The sequence below is a fragment of the Dermacentor albipictus genome, chromosome 8 (assembly GCF_038994185.2).
Source record: "Dermacentor albipictus isolate Rhodes 1998 colony chromosome 8, USDA_Dalb.pri_finalv2, whole genome shotgun sequence".
Lineage (NCBI taxonomy): Eukaryota > Metazoa > Arthropoda > Arachnida > Ixodida > Ixodidae > Dermacentor > Dermacentor albipictus.
Window position 1 is genome coordinate 116,015,818 of NC_091828.1, and position 22,675 is coordinate 116,038,492.

Below are 22,675 nucleotides of genomic sequence, written 5' to 3' on the forward strand. Positions count from 1 at the left end.
ACCAAGTTAAGTGCCAAAACCGACTCGTATTGTTATTCGCGTAGTTGCGTAATGATGCCTGGCAGCTAGTCCCGTAGAAACGCGCAGAGCACAAGAGGCTGCGATTCTAAACGCACTGCGCCCACCACAGAAGGTTAGAAAACCAGCACATGAGAGAAGCGGCTACGTTAGGCCAATAACGGTAGAAGCGTCATTCAGAACACTAGGAATTGTTCTCCACTTCTGGTGGCGCTATCTCTAATTCCATTTTGAATAAAAAGATGTTGATCCACAAATATTTTCATAAGAAATGTCAAATTTGTTAATTTTCGCTTTTCCTTCCTGTTTAGCTTTTGCCCTGGCTCTCTCCCTTAGTAGATTGCTTAATTTCTCAATTCATTGCGATTCTCGTTTCCAGTTGCCAATTTTGCACGAAAAGTGCGGTACCATTAGGGAAACACACGACGGGGTAGCGGGCGACAGTCATATTACATATGGGTTTAAGGGTTATTGCAGGGCTATCGCATGCATATGGTTCCGAGGATCTGCCAGCGTCACGGCGAGCCGTCACTCGAGGAAGCAATGAGGAAAAAGGAAAAGTTAAACGGAGCTGCCGCTTTCTCCGGCTGCAACTCGTTTCACTAGCATACAGACCTGCTGACGACGAACCGAATACCTTTCCTAGTCCATGGATCAGTCTAAACAAAGGAGGTCGAACTAACGAAGCAACAGCGATACGCGTGGCCGGTAAATAGATGGTGACAACAGAACGCACCTTGAGTCAATCGTGTGGGCACTGAATCGATGAGAAAACTGGCCTTCAGAACCCAAGAGATGCCGATAACTACCGCCATCCAAAACGAGTGAAAAAGGCAGTGAAATGTTGACTGCTGAATAGCTGTCAAGACTCAACATTGATTTGCCGGCGCTTTAGGAATGTGTGTGAGAAGTGGTGGCGTGTCCGGGGGGGGGGAGGGAGGTATCTTGCTTAATTCCGGGGAAGCCCCCCCCCTCCCTGGGTACCTGCCTGCTCTGGAACCTTCGATGAGTGATGTATAAAAGCTAACGCCCTTGACCCGCTGACCAGATTTTCGACTATCGCCGACTGTGTTCGCCGCTATCATTGTTCTCTGAGCGTAGCCTGTTTTTGAGGGCACAGGTTGACCCAATCAAAGGCTAGTTTCATCATTCGCAGTTTGCTGCTTTCTTCACTGTCACTATCACGTGGCAATATTGCAACTGGCTATAAGTCATGAACGATACACGGTACAACATAATAAACATGTTCTAGAGTAGTGTCATGCTACTTCAAGTTAAGAACAAATGTTTGCGAGTTTTGATAAGTTTCTACTTCTTGAGTTCTGCTTCTTGAGGGCTACATCCGTCGGGTCACTGGCACTGGCTTGAGAGTGGCAGGTTAGTCACGGGCAGCAGGTGTCGGCATGGCGGAGGCCGAAGTACTCTCATAAGCGGCAGCCCCACTGGCAGCCAGGTGTCTGCAGTGGCTGCATGATGTTAGTAGCTGAGGATTCCAGGTTTCCCCACGTCTGCAAGTGCTCAAAGCAAACTCGTATATTTTGTTTTATTTGGAGATACTGCAGGCTCGTCATGGCCCATGCAGGAGTGGGTACATAAATGGGTTAGTAGTAGAAGGTACTATCGCGGACAGAAGTGCCCAGGACTTGGCCCGCGTCCTGGACGACGCCACCATATACCAGCAGAAGCAATGTACAGCACCCTCGCAGAGCTAATGGTCATCCTAGATTATTTGGAGTGGGCCCTCGCAACTTCATCTGAAACTGACCCTGCTCACCATCATGTGTACACAGACTCCCAGGCTGCCCATAGGGCATCCACTAAATAATGTTCTTTACACAGATCCCCTACTGCAGAATTTCCGGCACCAGGCATGCCTGCTCCGCGAATGCGGTCCCGGTGTTACCATTCACTGGTTCCCTGCGCACTGCGGTATCCCCGGAAACGAGAAGGCTCATAGACTGGCGCGCGCTCATCTCTCCACCGCGCCAGCCAAAGCATCCGATACTCCTTATCCTCTCCTAGCTACCATATCTGAGATATCATATCCGATGGCAGAAAAGCATGCGACCAAACAATGACGTGCCGCCTACCTCACAGCAGCGGACAATCCACTCTTTATGCCGTCGCTTCCCTCGAAGGTATTCACACGGCAAGAGTCAGTCTTGCTTCAGATAATTCAGACTGGCAGCCCCTTACGTCTCACTTGCTGAACCGTTTCTACAGGGGTGGCACATCACCACGCGTCAATATTTTCTGTTCCACTTGCATGTCTTGCAGATCTCAACCACCTGTGTTGGGAGTGCACCCTCTACATACCACCTAGGCTTCGTGCCCTGGACACCATAAAGCGGGTACCCTTGTCTTCTCTCCGTAATTGGGCCTGCTCCGATACGACGCCACCGGACCGTGCCATCAAGCTCTGGCAAGCACTGCTGTTGACCCCCAGGACCTTGCGGCAACACCGGTCGGCGATCGGCTCCGCGACAGCCACAAGAGTCATGCGGCCCAAACTTAGCTGCCTCCAGGACGTTCGTTAACAAAACGGAGGCTGCCTCACCCTTCCCCTTTTGCAATATTACCCCCTCCCTTTCTACCGCAGAGCCCTTGGCGCGTTCTAATGTGGAATAAGCGTGATTGTGATTTATTAATTTCAACTGCCAGAGCAGGGGAAAACTGCATCGCCACGCTATCTAGTGATGATTCAACAGGTTCGAGATCAATGATGAGCCCATGCGCGTCCTAGCTTGCATGCAAGGGTGCACTCGCTGGCACCGCGAGTTGCTCTTTGCGCAAGAACCTTGCGCGAGATGCCGCTCTGACGGCATCGGTTCAAAGATAACTTGCGCGTTTATAAACTTGACTGCAAGCAAGTCGCGCTCCCAGCCGATGTACACATAGCGGCATCTCACGGAAGGCTCCTGGCCAGCGCTGAAGACGCCTGTGGACGACTGATCCGGGAAAAGGAAAACCTCCGATATACCACACGTGCTCTCATACCTCCGTGTGGGTCAGACCTCCCTGGTAGGTTAACCCGCCGAGAGGAGGTTACGTTAAGGAGGCTACGTGTCGGGGTCGCGCTCACCCCGTCTGTGACCGCTCTCTGGCCACAACAGTACCATGGTCTTTACGGCTCATCGTGCCCATTTTGCGACACAGAAATCCAAAATGTGACAGTGACACACCTATTATGGACGTGCCCAGGACTTCATCTAAGCCGTCTCCGCCACCTCTGAGCAACAGGCCTTCGGGCTGGCCGCCCACTCGACCTTGAACGTTGGATTCATGGATCACACCATCGTTTACTCCTTGATATTTTGCACGAGTCGAATCTGTTCGTGTACTTTTAACATCTTTTGTATTATGCCTAAGGGCATGCTTTCGAATTAAAAGAAAGTTCCTGGCCAGCGAGTACATGCAAACTTTATCTCGAACCACGTGAACCATCACTACACGGTGCAGCCATGTGCAGCGATGCAGTTTTTCCCTGATTCTACCATTGAAGCCACGTCCTGGGCAGTTCCATCCCCGACAGTACATAAAATTGGTAATTATTCATGATGAAAATTCAGTAGAATGTGTTAAGTTCATAAAAGAGTCAATGTTATTGCAACACACAATATCGTTAGGCAAATTGTTCCAGTGGAACATAGCCTAGTGAAAAAGGGAGCATTTGTGAGCGTTAACCTGACTTAATGGCTGGGGATTGTTTTGGAATGATTTAGTCGCGGTGAGTGCTTGTAAGGGACTTGCAGGTAATCTAAAAGTGTTATGATGAAATGGCCGTGCTATAACTGAGAATTGAATATTAGTCGTGAAATTACCCTTCTCTGCGAATGTGGTTTAAGATTTGCTGTTGCAAGCAAACCTGAAGCAGTAGATTGCCTGGAGTAATCCGAGTATATGAATCTGTCTTCACGTTTTTCTATGGGTCTCATTTTATTAATGAGATTTTTTGATGTGGACGCCAGATTAAATCTGGCGTATTCTAAGCATGTCCTTATTAGTGTGTTGTAAACATTTAGTTTGACATGTGGCGGTGTAGTACGTCATTTTTTCTCAAGAACGATAGCTTCGCTCAAATTTCTGACATGTGGCTGAGAAACGTGGCTCCCAGTTAAGGGTAGACCCGTGTTGAGTACCCAAGCGTTTTAGCTAATTACATCTGTTGATTTTAGAGGTTCTGATCGTATATATATATATATATATATATATATATATATATATATATATATATATATATATATATATATATATATAAACGAGAAGAAAGGGGGTTAACCGAGGGACCCGATATTTATTAGTCATATAATGAGAAGCCAACAAACACTGACACCAAGTACAACATAAGGGAAATTGCATGTGCTTAATAAATGAAATAAAGTAATGATAAATTAATGGAAATTAAAGTGGATGAAAAAACAACTTGCCGCAGGTGGGAACCGAACCCACAACCTTCGCATGTCGCGTGCGATGCTCTACCAATTGAGCTACCGCGGCGGCGTTTCCCCATCCACTTTCTTGGGTATTTATGTGTACTAGTAGAACCCTGGGAGTGTTAGCCAGCGCCCCCACTCACAGACCTTGGCGGCGGACGTGGAACGTCTTTTTTTGCCGCAGGCGTCACGAGAACGTGATCTTTTCGGGTGAAGGCAACTGGTCAATAAACCCACATATGCTACTTGAAGTCATCAATGTTGCCGGATTCGAGACCCTCGTTATGTAATAAACGAGAAGAAAGGGGGTTAACCGAGGGACCCGATATTTATTAGTCATATAATGAGAAGCCAACAAACACTGACACCAAGTACAACATAGGGGAAATTGTATGTGCTTAATAAATGAAATAAAGTAATGATAAATTAAGGGAAATTAAAGGGGATGAAAAAACAACTTGCCGCAGGTGGGAACCGAACCCACAACCTTCGCATGTCGCGTGCGATGCTCTACCAATTGAGCTACCGCGGCGGCGTTTCCCCATCCACTTTCTTGGGTATGTATGTGTACTAGTAGAACCCTGGGAGTGTTAGCCAGCGCCCCCACTCACAGACCTTGGCGGCGGACGTGGAACGTCTTTTTTGCCGCATAAATGAACTTAAAGTAGTGCTAAAGAAATTGGTTTTTGCCTCTGAAATCTTCAATTTTAGAATAGTAATAAGATTATTTGGGTTTTTCTTAGTTTCCATTTCCCACCATCGTTTTATTTTTATTTTCAACTCTATTATTTCAGGGATTACCTATGGGTATTCCTGATTAATAGGTTTTCTTATCCTGAATAAAGTTTTTTCCGCAACATTTAACAATATCTGCAAAACATTTCGATAGTTCTTTAACGTCTATTAATTCATCGCGTGTATGTAACTGGGATTGTTGGAAACTTAATACTGCAGATTCATCTGCGCGCGTGTAATCTTTAAGGTAAGTAGGCAGTGGCCATTTCTATGGCCACATGGCTGATATTGGGCTGGATAAGACACGCACTTTGTGGTCTAAAATGCTATTTTCAGTAGACACAGAGGAGCCTTGTCGTGTACTGCTTACAAAAACTAGGTAAAGACGATGACGTTAAAGCTATACAAGTGTTGTCGGTTACCAGTTGCTTTAATGAAAACGTGAACGCTACATCCAGTAGTGATTATAAACTCTCAACGTTTCGGCCGTGGTATGAATGATTGCTCGAGTTTATTCTCGGGAAATTGAATTCACTGGCTACAATAATTTTTGAGTGAGAGTTAGTCCGATTTGAGAGGCAATCGTGCCTCAGTTAGATGTAATCAGGCGCAGCCTTTGGGGGCCGGTGTACGCCTCCTATAGTTATACTTTTGTTACAGTATGTGATTCTGCACCAAACGCTTTCATGGTCAGGAATGCCATCAAGTTCTAATGATATTCTGTTGTTTTTAAATGATATTGCCACGCAGCCGCCTCTTGACCCTCTGTCTTTAGGGAACAGTGTGTACGAAAAAGGAACAACTTCATAATCCTGTACGTCAGAGTTAAGCCACGTTTCTGTTAATATTAAAACATGAGGCTGATAAGACGTGATCAGATTCTCTAGTTGATCGAATTTACTTTCTACGTTTCGAGCATTAACGGAAAGGATTCTTAGTAGTTTGGCACCCCGCTGACAATTTGCACCTTTCCTTTTCTTAGAAACTTTTCGCGTAGTCGAAGTTGATTGCACATTTTGCGATTAACTTGCTTTCTGCGATGTCTCAATCCTAACATTCCTTAGTGGATCCCAAGTATCACCTTTCCCATCGATTTTCAATTTTGTCAAAAGTTAGCTTAACTTCTGCACCGTTTGATCTGTCGTTTGATGCAGAATGCCACAAGTGCGGGCGAATTTCCCTTACACTTTTAGAAAAATCTTGAGAAATAGAGAGTGGCGTACCTTTAAGTTTTTAACATCAAGATAGGATTTTGTTTTTTTTTTGGTATGTAGTATCAGTATTTTTGTCGTATTTTAGTTTTTTTAGTTTGAGTACCTTGGACACCTTGGACGCGTTCCAGGTTCTTCCGACATCGAGAAGAAAAAGAAGGTCCTTGTTGGCCGATCAACTTCAGGGGGCAGCTGAACAAAAGGCCTCCTATGTAAGAGACTGCAGGCTCTTTTCACGCTGACGAAAACGCCAGCAGAAACAGTCGGCGTCTTTGCAGCATCTCCAGCATCCATGTAGGTCTTGCTGTATTCCTGATTTTATTTTTGACCCACTCGCGCGGGCGTTGAAGCCCAACAGCAGGGTCATTGAAGGACGTTAGCAGTAGTAGTCCTGCAACGTCAATACGCGTCTTCCGTGTAGGAGTATGTGTGGGGCAATCGCTTTAATAGCAGTGCGGCGTGCCGTGATATATGCCGATATACTTCACTTCACCTTGACGCATAGGGTGCTGTTCAACTTGGACAACCTGCGGGAAATTCTTGAAGACATGGTTGAATTGCTCGATGAGTCCGTCCACTTGAGGACAGTAGACTGAAGAGTGTTTGAGATGGAAGGCTTGTTCCTCAAGGAACTTCACGAACTGTCTGAATACTCTGATACTGCGGGTTGACATGGCGGAAGGATCCCGGGGAAGCTAAAGTGGACTCGAAGCAACAGCGAAAGTTTAATGACGTAGATTGTTTGCATACAGAAGAACCCTTATATAGCAGGTAGGCTGTACCAGAGCAACCCAACAAACAACACCCTGTACAGCTGTAACATGGATTTTGTGGACACGCCGCAGTTCTTTCCTGCAAGGAAGCTGAACTGATGACATATAGCAATCAGTCGCTTTTTTCACGTGGTTAACGTGAGGAGTCCAGGACAAGACTATAAATCACAACACTCAAGAACATGTGACTTCTCCTAGACGATGTTACTTGTCCGTTGATTGATATCGTGCATGCACTTTTCACTATGCACTATCAACTATGCACTTTTCCCTCGTTACCTCCAGACCTTGCTTACGAATGTAGCATGATGTCGATGATGCCGCCTTCTGAAGCCGAGCGCGAAGCTGAAGCCGTGTCACCGCCGATGTGCAGATACAGATGTCGTCGGCGTAGATAGAGCGTCGAACTTTGCTAGATAGGTGCTCGAGTAGTCCAATAAGGGCTAGATTAAAGAAACGTTGGGCTTAGTACTCCGCTCTGAGGGACTTCACGGCTATTGTAATATAGTAGTGTCGGGCCAAAACCCGCTGAGGACGTAGAATGATCGCATCTGTAGGTAGCTACGAAGCCAGAGATATATCTTGTCATCAAGTCCTATTACTTCTAACGCTTTAAGGATGGCTTCATGGGTAACCTTATTGTAAGCCACTTTAAAGTCTAGAAACAAGGCGGCCGGCAAGCCTTTACAGGTATTCTGGAATTGGACGTACTTTACCAAGTCGACAACGTTGTCTATAGATGAACGGCCGTGTATGAATCCTGTCAACATGTCTGGATAAATTTCATAGTGCTCTAGGTACCAGTCCAGACGCGTTAGAACCATTCGTTCCATTACCTTTCTTACACAACTAGTAAGCGCGGTAGAATGGTATGGCGCAGTGTCTAAAGGCGACTTGCCAGCTTTTAGAAGCGGAATCAGGTGACTTGTCTTCCATTCGTGAGGAACCATGCCAGTCTGCCGCGAGTCATTGTACAGGAGCAGGAGTGCCTTTCGAGCGCGTTCACCAAGGTTACAGAGAGCGCGGTATGTAACGCCATCAGGTCCTAGCGCAGAGGAACGCCTACATAAAGCAAGGGCAACCCTACAGAGAAAAAGGGCACTCCATACGGGGATCACGTGAGAATGGTGAGTGGTCGGGAGCCTGTATTCCCGTGGAACTTGCTTCACCGGAAATCATTTGACAGATGGATTCTGTGACTTCAGTCTCTTTGCACTGAAGGTGAAGGGCCAGGGAATTAAATGGGTGACGCTGTCCAGGGGTTGCACGGAGGCCACGAACAGTTCTCCATGTAAGAGACAAAGACTTTCGGAGATCCAGAGACTCGCAGAAAGACACCCACCATTGTGAAGCCAGCATTGTTCATACGACGCTGTATTTTCTTCTGTGTGCGTCCAGCCAATCTCAAATCATGAATAGTCTTTGTGCGCCTACTATATCTTCTTTCGTACGGTGGCGAATTGCCCTAAGTTTCTCTGAGTGGAAAAGCTACCGCTAGTACTACTGGAGCTACGAATAACTATCACGTCTCCCGAAGCTCCGGGACCACGGATGGAAAGTAATTATCAGACCAAAAGGGGGTCTAGCAGTGATAAAAACACTTCAAAACCGATACTCGGCAAAGCTGTGCGTAGGGCTGCGCCACTTGAGTGGAAGAAGACAAAGACTGATCTTCTCTTCGTGAACGACAAACAAAGTACGATTCTTTTCCATACCATGAACTTTGAGTGTGCGGGAAAGGTCATGAGTATCAAAACTGAAGATCGAAGATAAGGGCCATGAGGTGACCATGTACATGGTGGCACCTGAAAACTGTGGAAAGGGGGTCGTGCATGGAATAAACACAGGCATGACTGAGGAGACGATAATGGAGAGTTTCGCCGGTCATTAACAGAGCCCAGAGATTCTCGGGATCAGAAGAATGGGCCGATCTACCACAGTCATCACCTTCATCACGCTCGTGTGTTTCGGCATGATCATGAAGTGCTTCCAGTTCAAGAAAAGCTACGAAGTTTGCTATCGGTGCAGTGAACTGGGCCACGGATCGGACGTTTACAACAGTTCACAAGCCAAGTGCCGCGGGTGTGGTATGTCATCCCCGCCAGAGGACCCCCAGTGTGTGCCACAGTGTGGTTTGTGCGGCAAAAAACATTTGACTATTGATAAGAAGTGTACGATGTTGTTTCGCACGCCATATATTGTCAAGAAACGACAGTGGGAGGCGAAGCTTGCAGCGGAAGCAGAAGAAGAGAAAGCGCCGAAAACAGCGCTGCAGCAGCAACAACAAGTGTGATGCAGCCGTCAAGACGGGGCTCGCGACAAATCCAAGGGCACGCCGATGGATAGCTCGGCATCATTCCCCAGGCTTACAGTCGACGCGAGATGATGCTTATTCTCATCCCGAGCAACACTGCAAGAGCTCACAGAAGAGTGCACCACCGAACTCTCAGGTGGGTTGGGAGGACAAGGGCTCTCAGGATTCCGCAATGGTGAAGGCTCTTAAAAACAAAACAGGCTCATGCAGGAACAGATAAGAACCATGAAGGCAACACGCAGGAGCAAAACAGAGAGCTCCGAGAGCAGATAACATTGCTAAATAAGCGCATAGATGAGCGAGCGCAGAAGGACGAGAAAGACGTATCACAATCTATGTCGGAAACACCACGTGCGGAGCCTCCTCCTATAAAGGAGCGGGTGAAGGATGTGGAAACAGAAAACAACTACGAGCAACGTTTCGACAAAATTGAACAAGACATGAAGCTGCTTCATGGTATGATTCATCAGATGAATGAGCAAATGAAGCCTGAGGCCGCGAACAGAGACAGGCAATGGCAATGGCTGTGCCAAGAAATTCAGAAGTTTAGAGGTGGCCCAGCACTGTAACACAATCTGGCAGTCGAACTGCAGGTGTTTCTCAAGCAATCGGGCCGTTCTCCAGTCGTTGCTGACCAACGGGGATAAGCCGGAAGTCATAGCTTTACAGGAATGTGGAAAGGACATGAAGCTTGCTAGCTATAAATCATATGCGGGACGAGGGGACAATACTCAGGTCGTCACTCCGGTCAAAGGGAACGTCACAGTGTTGCAGAACGAGACGGGGTTGATGCAGATGGATCACGTACTGATCGAGCTAGTCTCTTGTAAGCGGAAGGATAAAAATCTTTTTGTAATAAACATGTACAGTTCCCTTGGGCAGAGGCGTAACTGCGGTTTTGGCGATCTCTTTGCCAAAGTCAGGATGATCGCAAAGGGCAGCCCGCTCCTCGTAGTGGGTGACTTCAATGCACATCACCCCGCCTGGGGATACCAGTTTGCGCAGGTTGAAGGGAAGGATTTGTGGAATAGCATACAGCAGAACGGTCTGACTGTTTTGACGGATCCCTTGAGGCCAACTGGACAGGGTAACAGTGTCTCGCAAGACACCACGCCAGATTTCAATCTGGTTGGAGGAAGGATCTCGGCTACGTGGTGCAATATGGGTGAAGATCTGGGTAGCAACCACAGCATAATTGAGGTAGTCGTAGAGGACGGTCCTTCTGTAGCTCGCCCGAAGAAGCTAGAAGCTGTGAATTGCCATGCCTTCAGGGGAAGTCAGTCCAGCCAGGACGGCATAGAAGACATAGATGAATGGAGCAAGGGAGTTATTCAATCGGTCCGCGATGCCACTGAGGAAATTGAGGTGGATGAGAACCAGGAAGGAGTTGACAGACACATGAGAAACCTGTGGTGAAAACATCAAGAGCTCAATTTGAGGCTCGCGCAGAAAAGAGCTGATAGAAATCTCCACAGGCAGTTGGCTGCGTTGAATAATGAGATAGAGGAATACGCTTTGACTCGTACCAAGCAAAACTGGAGCAGCAATTGCGACCAAATGGATCACAATATTGGTAGTGCAAGGACCTGGCATCTGCTGCGGCACTTGCTAGACGCGAACAAATCCAAGCTAGAGGCTAGGCAGCCGCTGCAAAGGCTCGTTTGCAAATACGAAGGAATGACCGATGAGTTCATCGCCGAGGTCACGGATAGATATCTCAGCTGTGTGGAGTCTGGGTCTCTGCCCGAATATTCGGGTTTAGAGAACCCGAATCTTCCCAGCCCGATCATGGTAGGTGAGGTCAGGGCCGAGATAAACCGTCTGAGGACGAAGACGGCTGCAGGGAGGGATAGGATAAGTAACACGATGCTTAGAAATCTGCACGATACGTCTGAAATCTGACAGCGTACATGCCGGACTGTTGAGACAGGGGGCAGCTTCCACCGGCGTGGAAGGATGCCAACCTCGTCTTCATTCCAAAGCCGGGTAAAAAAACCAGCCTTGAACATCTAAGGCCCATTTCACTTACTTCGTGCGTGGAAAAATTAATGAAACATGTTATTCAGAGCAGGCAGAATAGGTTTCTGCGAGATCATGCACTGTACCCCGACACCATGATTTCATCTATCAGAATGCGACGTTATGCTCCAGCTAAAAAAACAGGTGATAGACAATAAAATGGTAGACACCAAGGTAGTCGTGGGATTGGACGTTTCTAAAGCATTCGATAATGTGAAGCATTCGGCCATATTGGAGTGTCTAGGAGCTCTCAATGTGGCCACGAAGACTTACAATTACGTAAAGGATTTTCTTACGAATAGAATGGCAACGATCAGCTTGGGAGGGCAGTCATTGGAAGGTATTAAACTGGGAAGCAAGGGTAGGCCGCAGGGACCAGTTTTGTGGCCCACCTTGTTTAAAGTCGCGATGATGGGTCTCCCCGGGAAGGTGGCAGGCATAGAAGGACTGAACCACATGCTCTACGCGAACGATCTTACGCTATGGATGAGCAGAGGCAGTGACAGGCAGATCGAGGAGATGCTGCAGAGGGCAATCCAAGCTATCAAGAAATATCTGCAGCCGATTGGCCTCAGGTGCTCAGCGGAGAACTCGGAGGCCCTTTTCCTAACATCGCAGGCTTGGCGACTGGGATGGGGACAGGATCCGGGACACGGCATCGAGCTGCCAGTGAACGGTAAAATTATTCCCACTGTCGACAGTATCAGGGTCTTGGGTTTGCAGAGTCAAGCGAAAGGGAACAACGCCGAGGAGATCCAACGATTGCAAGCGAGTACCAGCCAGACGTGCCGATTAATCAAGCGAGCGCGTTTAGGCTGAAGCCTCTACCCCGTCATCTATTTGACGGGTGCAAATAAAGTCACTTCTCTCTTTCTCTCTCTCCGCACCCAGCAAAGCACACCACCAGCGCCCGCGCAGCACTTAAGGAGAGGCTACATTCCTGACTCGACCAGCTACGACCTACACCAATCCCCCTCCCCCCCGTATCGCCCCCGGGCAGCCTGTGTTTAGTTTCACCAACAATGGACACAACCGCGCAAGCATTTCTCCTGGTCGACTCTATCAATCGACCATTGACTCAATCCTCTAAAGGCACCTGTCGTGTAGTTTTGCGTTCAGAGGAAAGCTTTAACGTTGACGTTCGCGGCAAAGAGGAGACAGTGTCGTGCGACCGCGTGAAGCCAGCCTGTGTTGAACATTAGCTTCTAATACGTTCCGACATTCACACCTAAGCCTCCGGCATTCCAGGCAGGGAGCCCTTGTAGTGGCCGTCCGTCACTTCGTTGTCCCCGCCGTGGGGTTCATTGCCACCTGCTCCGGAAATACGGTTTGCCTCACCGAGGGGCTCATTGCCAGCTGCTCCTTTTTGGAACCGAAGCGCTCTACCCGACTGGGGCGCCAGAACTGCAATTCGGCAAACCTGCTTTTCCTTTCGAATAAAGCCAGTCGACTCTCCGTTCCGAATATGTCAAAACGTGTATTCCTTGTCTCCGCCAAACCGAGCTCCCAGCAGTTCCTAAACAATAACAATGTTTCTACCAAGTACCAATGAAAGCTTCGATTAAACTGATTCCCACAGCATGTTTTGTGCCCTTAAACGCTCTTTTTCTTTTTCTCTTTGGATTTGGGCCTTCAGCGAATCCACGTAAAGAAAAAAAGAAAGAGAGAACGAAAGGCAATGATAAGTGTTACGCACAGGTTTAAGGGCGTGTAATGGATGTCTTAAATTGGACATGTGCGTGTCCTGAAAAAAGCACTGATATTGTTTACTTACTGAGAACGCTCAAATGGCCTTCTCACCCGTATCGGCACAATAAATCCAAATCAGGCGCCAGCGAAAAAAAATACACACACACACAAAGAATAGAGAAATGAGACAATTTGCGTATCTATAATCGATTTCGTCCTTATATCCATGTTGTGCACCCGAGTCACACTTGGATAGCCCGATATAGAGTGAGATCGTGTGCCCCCTGGTAGGCAGGTAGATCAAAATCATCTCGATAATTTTTTTTTCGCGGTCGCTTCTGTCCTCTCGCCTCTACGAACAATTCTGGCACGCACGAACAAGCAACAAGACCATCATCATAGCCCTACTGACTATAAAACAACCAGAAAACATCGTGCTATCGAAAACACATCGCTCAGGCACTATCACGGTGCGTAGTAGTGCATGCGATCAAATGGTAGAAACACAGAGACGCGCCCCACGCGTTCGACCGGCAAGGCGTCTCCGAGGGCTTTACCAAAGCAGTGCCCAAGGCCTGCCATTCGTGGCGGCGTCCCTTACGCGTCTTAGTGCGTGTTCCAGCTTGTATCATGCGCGCCGGGGAGCCAACTATCTCGAGCCCACCGTCCCCAAATCGAACGGGAGTGTGACAATACTGATGAGCGCGCTGGCGCGCAACCAGCGAGTCGCGCTCGCAAGCGCAACCTCGCGCCCTTTCAGACGCGTAAAAGAGCGCGATAGCGACGACCTCGGACGTTTAATTTCAGCCGGGCGCCTCCCTCTGCTAAGACGTGCGGAGGTGCACGAAGGAGGTTGCAAGGGGTTCGGATGATACGAGCGGGGGAGTTCCGGAGAGGGGGGGGGGGGTGTTGCGTTGTTAGCCTGCGAGTGTCTAACGCGACAGCGGGTCGCTCTAGCAGGTGTAACGGGCGGCGACATTGCGCTTCCTTATCACCAGCCATCGTCTCTCCTACCGATGCCGAGTTGAAGCCCATTCCGGCGTCGCGGTGCCTTTGGCTTGCACAAGGACCCCGTAGAGCAGCCGTCGAGAGCGCGGCGCATTTTTTTTTTTTGTCTCTACGGAAGAAGAAGAAGGCATTGCGACGAGCTAGCTAGTTGCAAGCAGTTGCATTCTACGAATGATCAGCGGGCCGCTACGAAGGAACAGGTGCCGACGGTGAGGGTGCTTGGGAAGGAGGTTCGGCAGGCAAAAGCGCCTTTATACGTGAGAGATACGCGCGCCTTTATATACGATGGAAGACAAAAGCCGTTCACCGTGGAGGAGGGGCCGAGAGGTTGAGGAGAGGGGGGGGGCGATGGGTGCTTCGGTGGGTGTATGACGTTTCGGAATGGGACAGCGTCGCAGCGACGTTGGCTGCAGCGGGCGTTTAGCGAAGGGGTGGTAAGGTTGGGATGCGCAGCAGATGACATAGTGAGAGAGAGAGAGAGAGGATCAGGGGACGGAGGAGGATAGTCTGCGAAGAACACTGGGACATTTCCACGGGGCGCTTATCTTCACCCCTGGTCGGGGATTATACAATGCGGGCAAGCCGAACATCTTCCTTTCCACTACGTTTTGTCTCGGCGCGCCTTCGCCTGCCGTGACTTTTCACCAGGAGGTGGAAAGTGAAAGTGTGTCGTCCTCGCCGTCGTCGCCGTACGCTATTCGACGCGGCCGATCTTTCGCCGATGGCGAACGCGATGGGTATAAAAGGCTGGGAAGTGGCTCGACAGCTCTCATCTCGCACTACGGCTCTCCTAAACAGGAACATCTCAAGACAACAGCACAACACAGGAGAGAAAACAACAGCACAGCGTGGTTAGCGGACCAAGCAACCAGTCAACATGAACGTCCCCGTAAGTATATTGCGCCGGTCGATGCGAGCACGCTTCGATGCACCACCGTTACTGCCATTGGGCTGTAGGGCCGTGGTGGGCCGGCAGATCATCCTGGACTGCGGGGGTGTTGGCGCGTGCACACTGGAGGATACGACGACGCTGCGACCGGAATTCCACGAAGCCGCGCTGCCCCCCTCATTGGGCTATATGATAAACAAGGACCGTTCCGCAGCCTTAACAGGTCAAAAACTAGGGCTAACTTTGGGTTAATGATAGGCGGCGAAACCCCAGCTTTTTGAACAACACTAGACCAACACCAACCCCGTTTCTTCTGCTGCTTAGGCCGCGTTCCTACCTACCCTCCCCCACCCCCCTCAATGGAGTTAATCCAGCGCCTTGAGGCTGTACAGTACAGGTCGCTGAAAGATGGTCTCCTAGTGTCTCCTGGGCTCTTTTGCGCGTCTGGTTAGGTTTAGGCCTCCTTTTTGCGCAAGAAAGAATAAGGTCCTAAGAGCTGAGGAGCTGCGAATCTCAATTATTTAGCTGTAACCAATTCTCAAACTGAAAATGACCAACAATTCTGTTCATATGTCTGTAACGCTGCAAAACAAAACTCTGGGAAGAAGCGCGTCTCCTAAATTTGTTTTCTCGATTAATGTTCACGCAACGCAAGGTGGAAAAAGTAGAAAGGAAGGTTACCTTTCCGAACTTTGTCTAAAACATCTGAGGCGTATCAAGGAATGTTGAAAATCGCTACGCTATCGTCAGCTGCCGTGTATGATTGGATAAACTTGCTTCCAACTGTTAACTTCATGGTTGCTTAGAGCGCGTGCCATACCAGTAGCTACAAGCTTGCAAAGATACACGGTGTGTTGAATGGTTCATTGCAACGCTGAGGTAAACGTTCGCTACCTTTCTGTTGGCTACACTTGTGAAATCTGCTTTTCGTAGGTAAACTCGTGTTGGGTTCGTAGGTTGTGCTTTTCGATTAAGTAATGTAACAGGCAAATGAAACGTATAAGGCCGTTCTGCATGTTCCAAAAGAAATAACCTGTCTTTAGAGATCAGAAAAGAGCGCCGGCATTTGCTTGAAAACAAGGCTTAACTAAGAATGAATGTAGAGAAGACTCAACGTAACGCTAGTATCCGTAGAACCGGTGTTTCAAACTAGCATTTTTAGTGAGATTGTTCCAGGCCCCTTGGAATCGCATTCTCCGCTTCAAATTGTTACGCGACCAGAAACATATAAGCGAGGTTGCTTCCCGCGAAGTAGAAGAGGCTTTATGATACAATCGCAGGATTACAGGATTTGAAGAGTGGCTATGTAGCTGCGAAGCTATAACTCTGTCATGTTCACTTACCCCGTAGTTCTCAAACGATCGTCGACTCGACGCTCTTTCTCTGCTCCACGGTGTCGGATACTACGCCGCCCCTCGGCTGAAAAAGACGCCACACTTATCAACAATGGCCGTGAATGGTCATGAAATGCAGTGACCACTTCAGTCGAAGGATGGCGCTGCTATCTGCTTTCTTGAGTCCATTAGAAGGGCTGAGCGAACGAAGGTTCTACAACAAGGAGTTTAATCTAAACATGTGTTCTAAATTGGTAATATCAATGTCTTACAACATTTTGACGCTTGTGGAGCAGTTCGGGTTGCACAGGTAAACCCTGCGTTTTGTGGGGCGGAACGCATGCACGTGCTCGTCTTTTCTCTCGAAGTTTTCCCCCTAATTATAAGCACTCTCTGTAGGGTGCTATTTTCTAAAGAAAGCTGGTGACGCGTTAAGGTGGCGTTGCAGTTAGACTACATGTGACATAAGGCTTTCATATCTTGCATGAGCGTCACCTTGGGATGTAGGATTTAGTATGTTCGAGTACGACTAAATTTGCCAGGAGTAGCTAATAGTCAATGTGAAATTACGGCAGTCGCCTTATATTCCAGACATCGGAAAGCTGAAACCGAACAGGGAAGCTTTGTAAAATGTTAATTGCAATGAAACGCTAGGTGTCCGATAACAATTTAAACGACTACGAAAGCTGGCATTTTTAGATGACGACTGGAAGCTTTTATTAAACATTGCGTATCACACAGTGTGCTCATATATTATGCAACTTTACTCTTCCTGCTTTTCATCAAGGCAAGCATAATATCTCGTTAATATTCAAAAAGAGTTCATACTGTTTCCGTTATAGGACTGGGAAAGTCTGTTAATTCGTGTTACTGAGTACCGATGCGCCGATGTATGCATCAGCCATACAACAAAATAAAGAAATTGCTATTGAATGACCAGCATTAGCGTTAAGTAAAAGTCATGACAGCGAACTCAGTATTTTTCTCAGGATATCAACTGCACTGACGGGCAGAACCAATTGAGCATTTGAAGTGTGAGGAGGCAATGATGACTTAACTGCAACGGAGGGTTGTAGAAAAGCATATGTGAAAGTCAGTTAAGGTAACGGCAATTTAAAGTGCCCCTGAGTGTTGTTGCGTTACAGTCACGAAACTAAAGATGAGCGAAAGGCCCACAATTGGGAAGAACGCATGCTTCGTCAGCTCTGCTTGACTAGCTCGACCCGTCAGAAGAAATGACTAATTCGTAAGTGTAGCACGGGACTGGTAGGAACGATGACTTACTCAAGAGACCGCATGGATAGTCTGTCCATTCACCACGTAACTTTTTAACGCTCAGTGTGAGCTGATAGTAAACGGCGCTGTTTTTACATTCAGCTGGTGATGAGGCGTCTAGAATGGAATAGTATTTATTGACAGGAAAGACAGAGAGGTCGACCTGAGCTAGTGTGCTTTAGCCTGCTACTCTGCACTGGAGAAGAGGGAAGGGGAGTGAAAGTACAGGGATGGATGATGACGTGAGGAAAAACGAAAGGCGAAAGGACATAGTGCTAAACTCTCAACTGAATTGTTATTACAAAACTAAGTATCGTAAGGATACTAAGGCATTAAAATCAATTTCACCTTGATTGAAACATATTGACAAAGTACTGACGCATTCAGCACCCTCTCGTTTGATAGAAAACGCCTCCTCTATCTGACATGCTGTAGTGTCGCGACTCGTTTTCGAGATTTTCCCTTCCTCAGGGAGACGCTTCCACAATGATTGCTTGCAATAACACGGTGAATGGGAGCCAGTTCCGCTAGACAAAGACCATTCATGCTCTCTTAATCTTCCGTAGACGCAACTACTGGTTTGACTAGCGTACATTTTTCCACACGTCAGGGGAATGTAAGAAACAACTCGTCATTTCGTCCCCACGCTTCGCGCTACTTTCTACGTCCCATCATCTCAATACACCAACTAGTCAAGCAAAGCTCCTTGCACAAGAAGACGGATGAGCACAAAACAAGTCGATGGTCGAGATTTGCGAATTCTCTAGCGTAGCAGAAAATAACGCCTGTCTCATTCTTGGTCAAACTTGACCTAAGCAATACCCGCTGATCCCAAACCGAAGTCATCAAGAGTTGATAAGCATATTTAATCGCCTTGGTTAAGGGTGCGACGTTCAGGCTTAAAATGAAGGGTGTCGTGCCATTGTATACGCTTAGCGAGCAAACAATATCGCACCAGGGGAGCTGCTGTATGGAAGCTTCATTCCTCGCGATAACGAATGTCTCTTCCAATAAATCAGCACAGGATTATAAGACACTACCTGCGATAATAATGTCTTAAACACCAGTTACAAGGGCACCACTTTTCCGGTGGCCAGAAAGAAAACGCGCTGCAAAGCACGTTTTCATTCCCGAGTCCCAATCGATTCGCAACATTATATCGCTCGCTCGCGGCAGTGTTCTCAAAGCAACCGGTAATCCCCCGGACGTGTGGATAGAGAGTTCAGATAGTGAACCCAAACAACGAGCCAAGCCAAGCAAGGCGAGGCCATCGTGCGACGCTTAGGCGGATGCACTCTGTTATCGCGCTCTTCTTCGAAGAACGCGGCCAGCCAACTCATCGAGGCCATTGTTGTTTCTTGGGCGCACGCAGGCCGCATCAGTATTCTTGGGAGTCCTCTCCATCGCCTACGGCGGCTTCCTGCACGGTGGTGGCGGTGGCGCCGTCCTTCACGGTGGCGTTGGTAGCGTCCTTCACGGTGGCGTAGGGGGCGTGGCCGTCCACCATGCCGCTCCCGCTGCCACCTTCGTCCAACACGCGGCCCCGGCCGTCGCCGTGAGCCGCCCCGCCGTCAGCTTCGCGGCCGCCCCAGCCGCCGCTGTCGTCCACCACGGTGCGGCGTACGCCGCCCCAGCCGCCACTTTCGCTAGACCAGCGGGTCTCGGCTTCGGCTTCGCCCAGCGCTTCGTCGCGTCGGCTCCGGCTGTGAGCTACGTCCAGCACGCCGCTCCCGCAGTCGCTGTCAGCCGCCCCGCCGTCAGTTTCGCGGCCGCTCCTGCCGCCGCATACGTCCAGCACGCAGCTCCGGCCTTCGCTGTGAGCCGCCCGGCAGTCAGCTACGTCCAGCACGCCGCCCCAGCAGTAGCCGTCGCCCGCCCGGCCGTCAGCTATGTCCAGCATGCCGCCCCAGTTGCCAGCTACGGTGTAGGCTATGGTGCAGGCTACGGTGTAGGCTATGGTGCCGGTCTTGGCTTCGGTCGCACCTATGCTGCGGCCCCAGCCGTCGCAGTAAGCCGTCCCGCTGTGAGCTTCGCTGCACCTGCCGTCGCCGCCGCTCCGGCTGCTGTCGCAGTTCACCATGCTCCCGCCGTTTCCTACCGCACCGCTGCCGTAGCCGCTCCAGTCGCCACCTTCGGTGCCGGCCTTGGCTTCGGACACGCTTACGGTGCCGGCCTCGGCTACGGCTACGGCCAGAGCTTTGCTGCCCCAGCCTTTGCCCGCCAGGTTTCCTTCTCTGCTCCGGCCGTTGCTGCAGCACCTGCCGCAGTAGCAGTCCACCACGCAGCTCCAGCCGTCGCCGTCACCCGCCCCGCCGTCAGCTATGCCGCTCCGGCTGCCGTCGCCGTCCACCACGCTCCGGCCGTCGCCTACCGCACAGCGGCCGTCGCTGCTCCAGTCGCCACCTTCGGTGCCGGCCTTGGCTTCGGACACGCTTACGGTGCCGGCCTCCGCTACGGCTACGGCCAGAGCCTTGCTGCCCCAGCCTTTGCCCGCCAGGTTTCCTTCTCTGCTCCGGCCGTTGCTGCAGCACCTGCCGCAGTAGCAGTCCACCACGCAGCTCCAGCCGTCGCCGTCACCCGCCCCGCCGTCAGCTATGCCGCTCCGGCTGCCGTCGCCGTCCACCACGCTCCGGCCGTCGCCTACCGCACAGCGGCCGTCGCTGCTCCAGTCGCCACCTTCGGTGCCGGCCTTGGCTTCGGACACGCTTACGGTGCCGGCCTCCGCTACGGCTACGGCCAGAGCCTTGCTGCCCCAGCCTTTGCCCGCCAGGTTTCCTTCTCTGCTCCGGCCGTTGCTGCAGCACCTGCCGCAGTAGCAGTCCACCACGCAGCTCCAGCCGTCGCCGTCACCCGCCCCGCCGTCAGCTATGCCGCTCCGGCTGCCGTCGCCGTCCACCACGCTCCGGCCGTCGCCTACCGCACAGCGGCCGTCGCTGCTCCAGTCGCCACCTTCGGTGCCGGCCTTGGCTTCGGACACGCTTACGGTGCCGGCCTCCGCTACGGCTACGGCCAGAGCCTTGCTGCCCCAGCCTTTGCCCGCCAGGTTTCCTTCTCTGCTCCGGCCGTTGCTGCAGCACCTGCCGCAGTAGCAGTCCACCACGCAGCTCCAGCCGTCGCCGTCACCCGCCCCGCCGTCAGCTATGCCGCTCCGGCTGCCGTCGCCGTCCACCACGCTCCGGCCGTCGCCTACCGCACAGCGGCCGTCGCTGCTCCAGTCGCCACCTTCGGTGCCGGCCTTGGCTTCGGACACGCTTACGGTGCCGGCCTCGGCTACGGCTACGGCCAGAGCTTTGCTGCCCCAGCCTTTGCCCGCCAGGTTTCCTTCTCTGCTCCGGCCGTTGCTGCAGCACCTGCCGCAGTAGCAGTCCACCACGCAGCTCCAGCCGTCGCCGTCACCCGCCCCGCCGTCAGCTATGCCGCTCCGGCTGCCGTCGCCGTCCACCACGCTCCGGCCGTCGCCTACCGCGCAGCTGCCGTCGCTGCTCCGGTCGCCACCTTCGGTGCCGGTCTTGGCTTCGGACACGCTTACGGTGCCGGCCTCGGCTACGGCTACGGCCAGAGCTTTGCTGCCCCAGCCTTTGCCCGCCAGGTTTCCTTCTCTGGTCCGGCCGTTGCTGCAGCACCTGCCGCAGTAGCAGTCCACCACGCAGCTCCAGCTGTCGCAGTCACCCGCCCCGCTGTCAGCTATGCCGCTCCGGCTGCCGTCGCCGTCCACCATGCTCCGGCCGTCGCCTACCGCGCAGCTGCCGTCGCTGCTCCGGTCGCCACCTTCGGTGCCGGTCTTGGCTTCGGACACGCTTACGGTGCCGGCCTCGGCTACGGCTACGGCCAGAGCTTTGCTGCCCCGGCCTTCTCCCGCCAGATCTCATACTCTGCTCCAGCCGTCGCTGCAGCCCCTGCCGCAGTAGCTGTCCACCACGCTGCTCCAGCAGTAGCAGTCCACCACGCTGCTCCAGCAGTCGCAGTCCACCATGCTCCGGCCGTCGCCTACCGCGCAGCTGCCGTCGCCGCCCCGGTCGCCACCTTCGGTGCCGGTCTTGGCTTCGGCCACTCCTACGGAGTCGGTCTTGGCTACGGCCACGCCTTCGCTGCCCCGGCCTTCTCCCGCCAGGTCTCCTACTCTGCTCCAGTCGCCGCAGCCCCGGCTGCAGTAGCAGTCCACCATGCTGCTCCAGCGGTCGCCGTCCACCACGCCGCTCCAGCCGCCGTAGCCTACCGCACTGCCGCCGTTGCTGCTCCTGTAGCCACCTACGGTGCTGGTCTTGGCTTCGGCCATACCCTTGCCGCTGCTCCCGCTTTCGCGCACAACGTTCACTACAAGACCATCATCAACGGAGGTGCTGGCCTCGGCTATGGTGCCGCTGCTCCCCACATCAAGATCCTCAGCCCCGTGAAGAAATAAGCTGTGACGTCCTCATGCTCAAGGGGAGCGTCACCACCCGGGCGGTCTGGGACAACGGTAGCCACCACTGGCGCTCTTCTCAGCAGCAGGCTTATTTATTGCTCTCAATAGCCACTATGCTGCCCTTGTCCGCCGCCCGGACCAGATGCAGACAGGATCTGCTGGGACGCGTTATGCACGCCCTAGAGAAAGAAAATAAATCGTTCTTTCGCTGGAGAACAAGTCATCTTTGCTTTCGTAAATCTGCTTTGCCGACTTTCATTTTGGCTTCTCTGCTGATTTGTGTAGGTGAAATATCACTAAAGATGCGCGCTTGCTCCTCGCACCCAACGTTAGCCGATCTTCTCGGGGCACCAAGAACTTGGCTATCCATGACTGAAGTGGCTCATCATAAGAACGAAGTTGCTGCTCAAGCCCAGCGTTTGTGCCGATGAGGTAAATCTAGCTTTCGTGTGATTTCTGTTCAACGCTAAACAAGTGGGCTGATTAGCCTCTGGGGTCCTTTCTATCAGCTTTGACTCAAACTATCCTATCTCTTTCCTCTTAACCTGTTTTCTCCCTTTTGCCCTTGCTTA

General features: G+C 51.0%; 1 protein-coding gene across 1 annotated transcript; it reads left to right on the top strand.

The window, feature by feature from the left end:
- The first annotated feature begins 14,931 nt into the window (after positions 1–14,931).
- On the top strand, positions 14,932–22,322 carry LOC135910366 (ice-structuring glycoprotein-like). Its single transcript, XM_065442427.1, has 2 exons — positions 14,932–15,089; positions 19,071–22,322. Exons 1-2 carry the CDS (start codon positions 15,078–15,080, stop codon positions 22,098–22,100), a joined length of 3,042 nt encoding a protein of 1,013 aa, XP_065298499.1. The 5' UTR covers positions 14,932–15,077; the 3' UTR covers positions 22,101–22,322.
- The last annotated feature ends 353 nt before the right edge of the window (positions 22,323–22,675 follow it).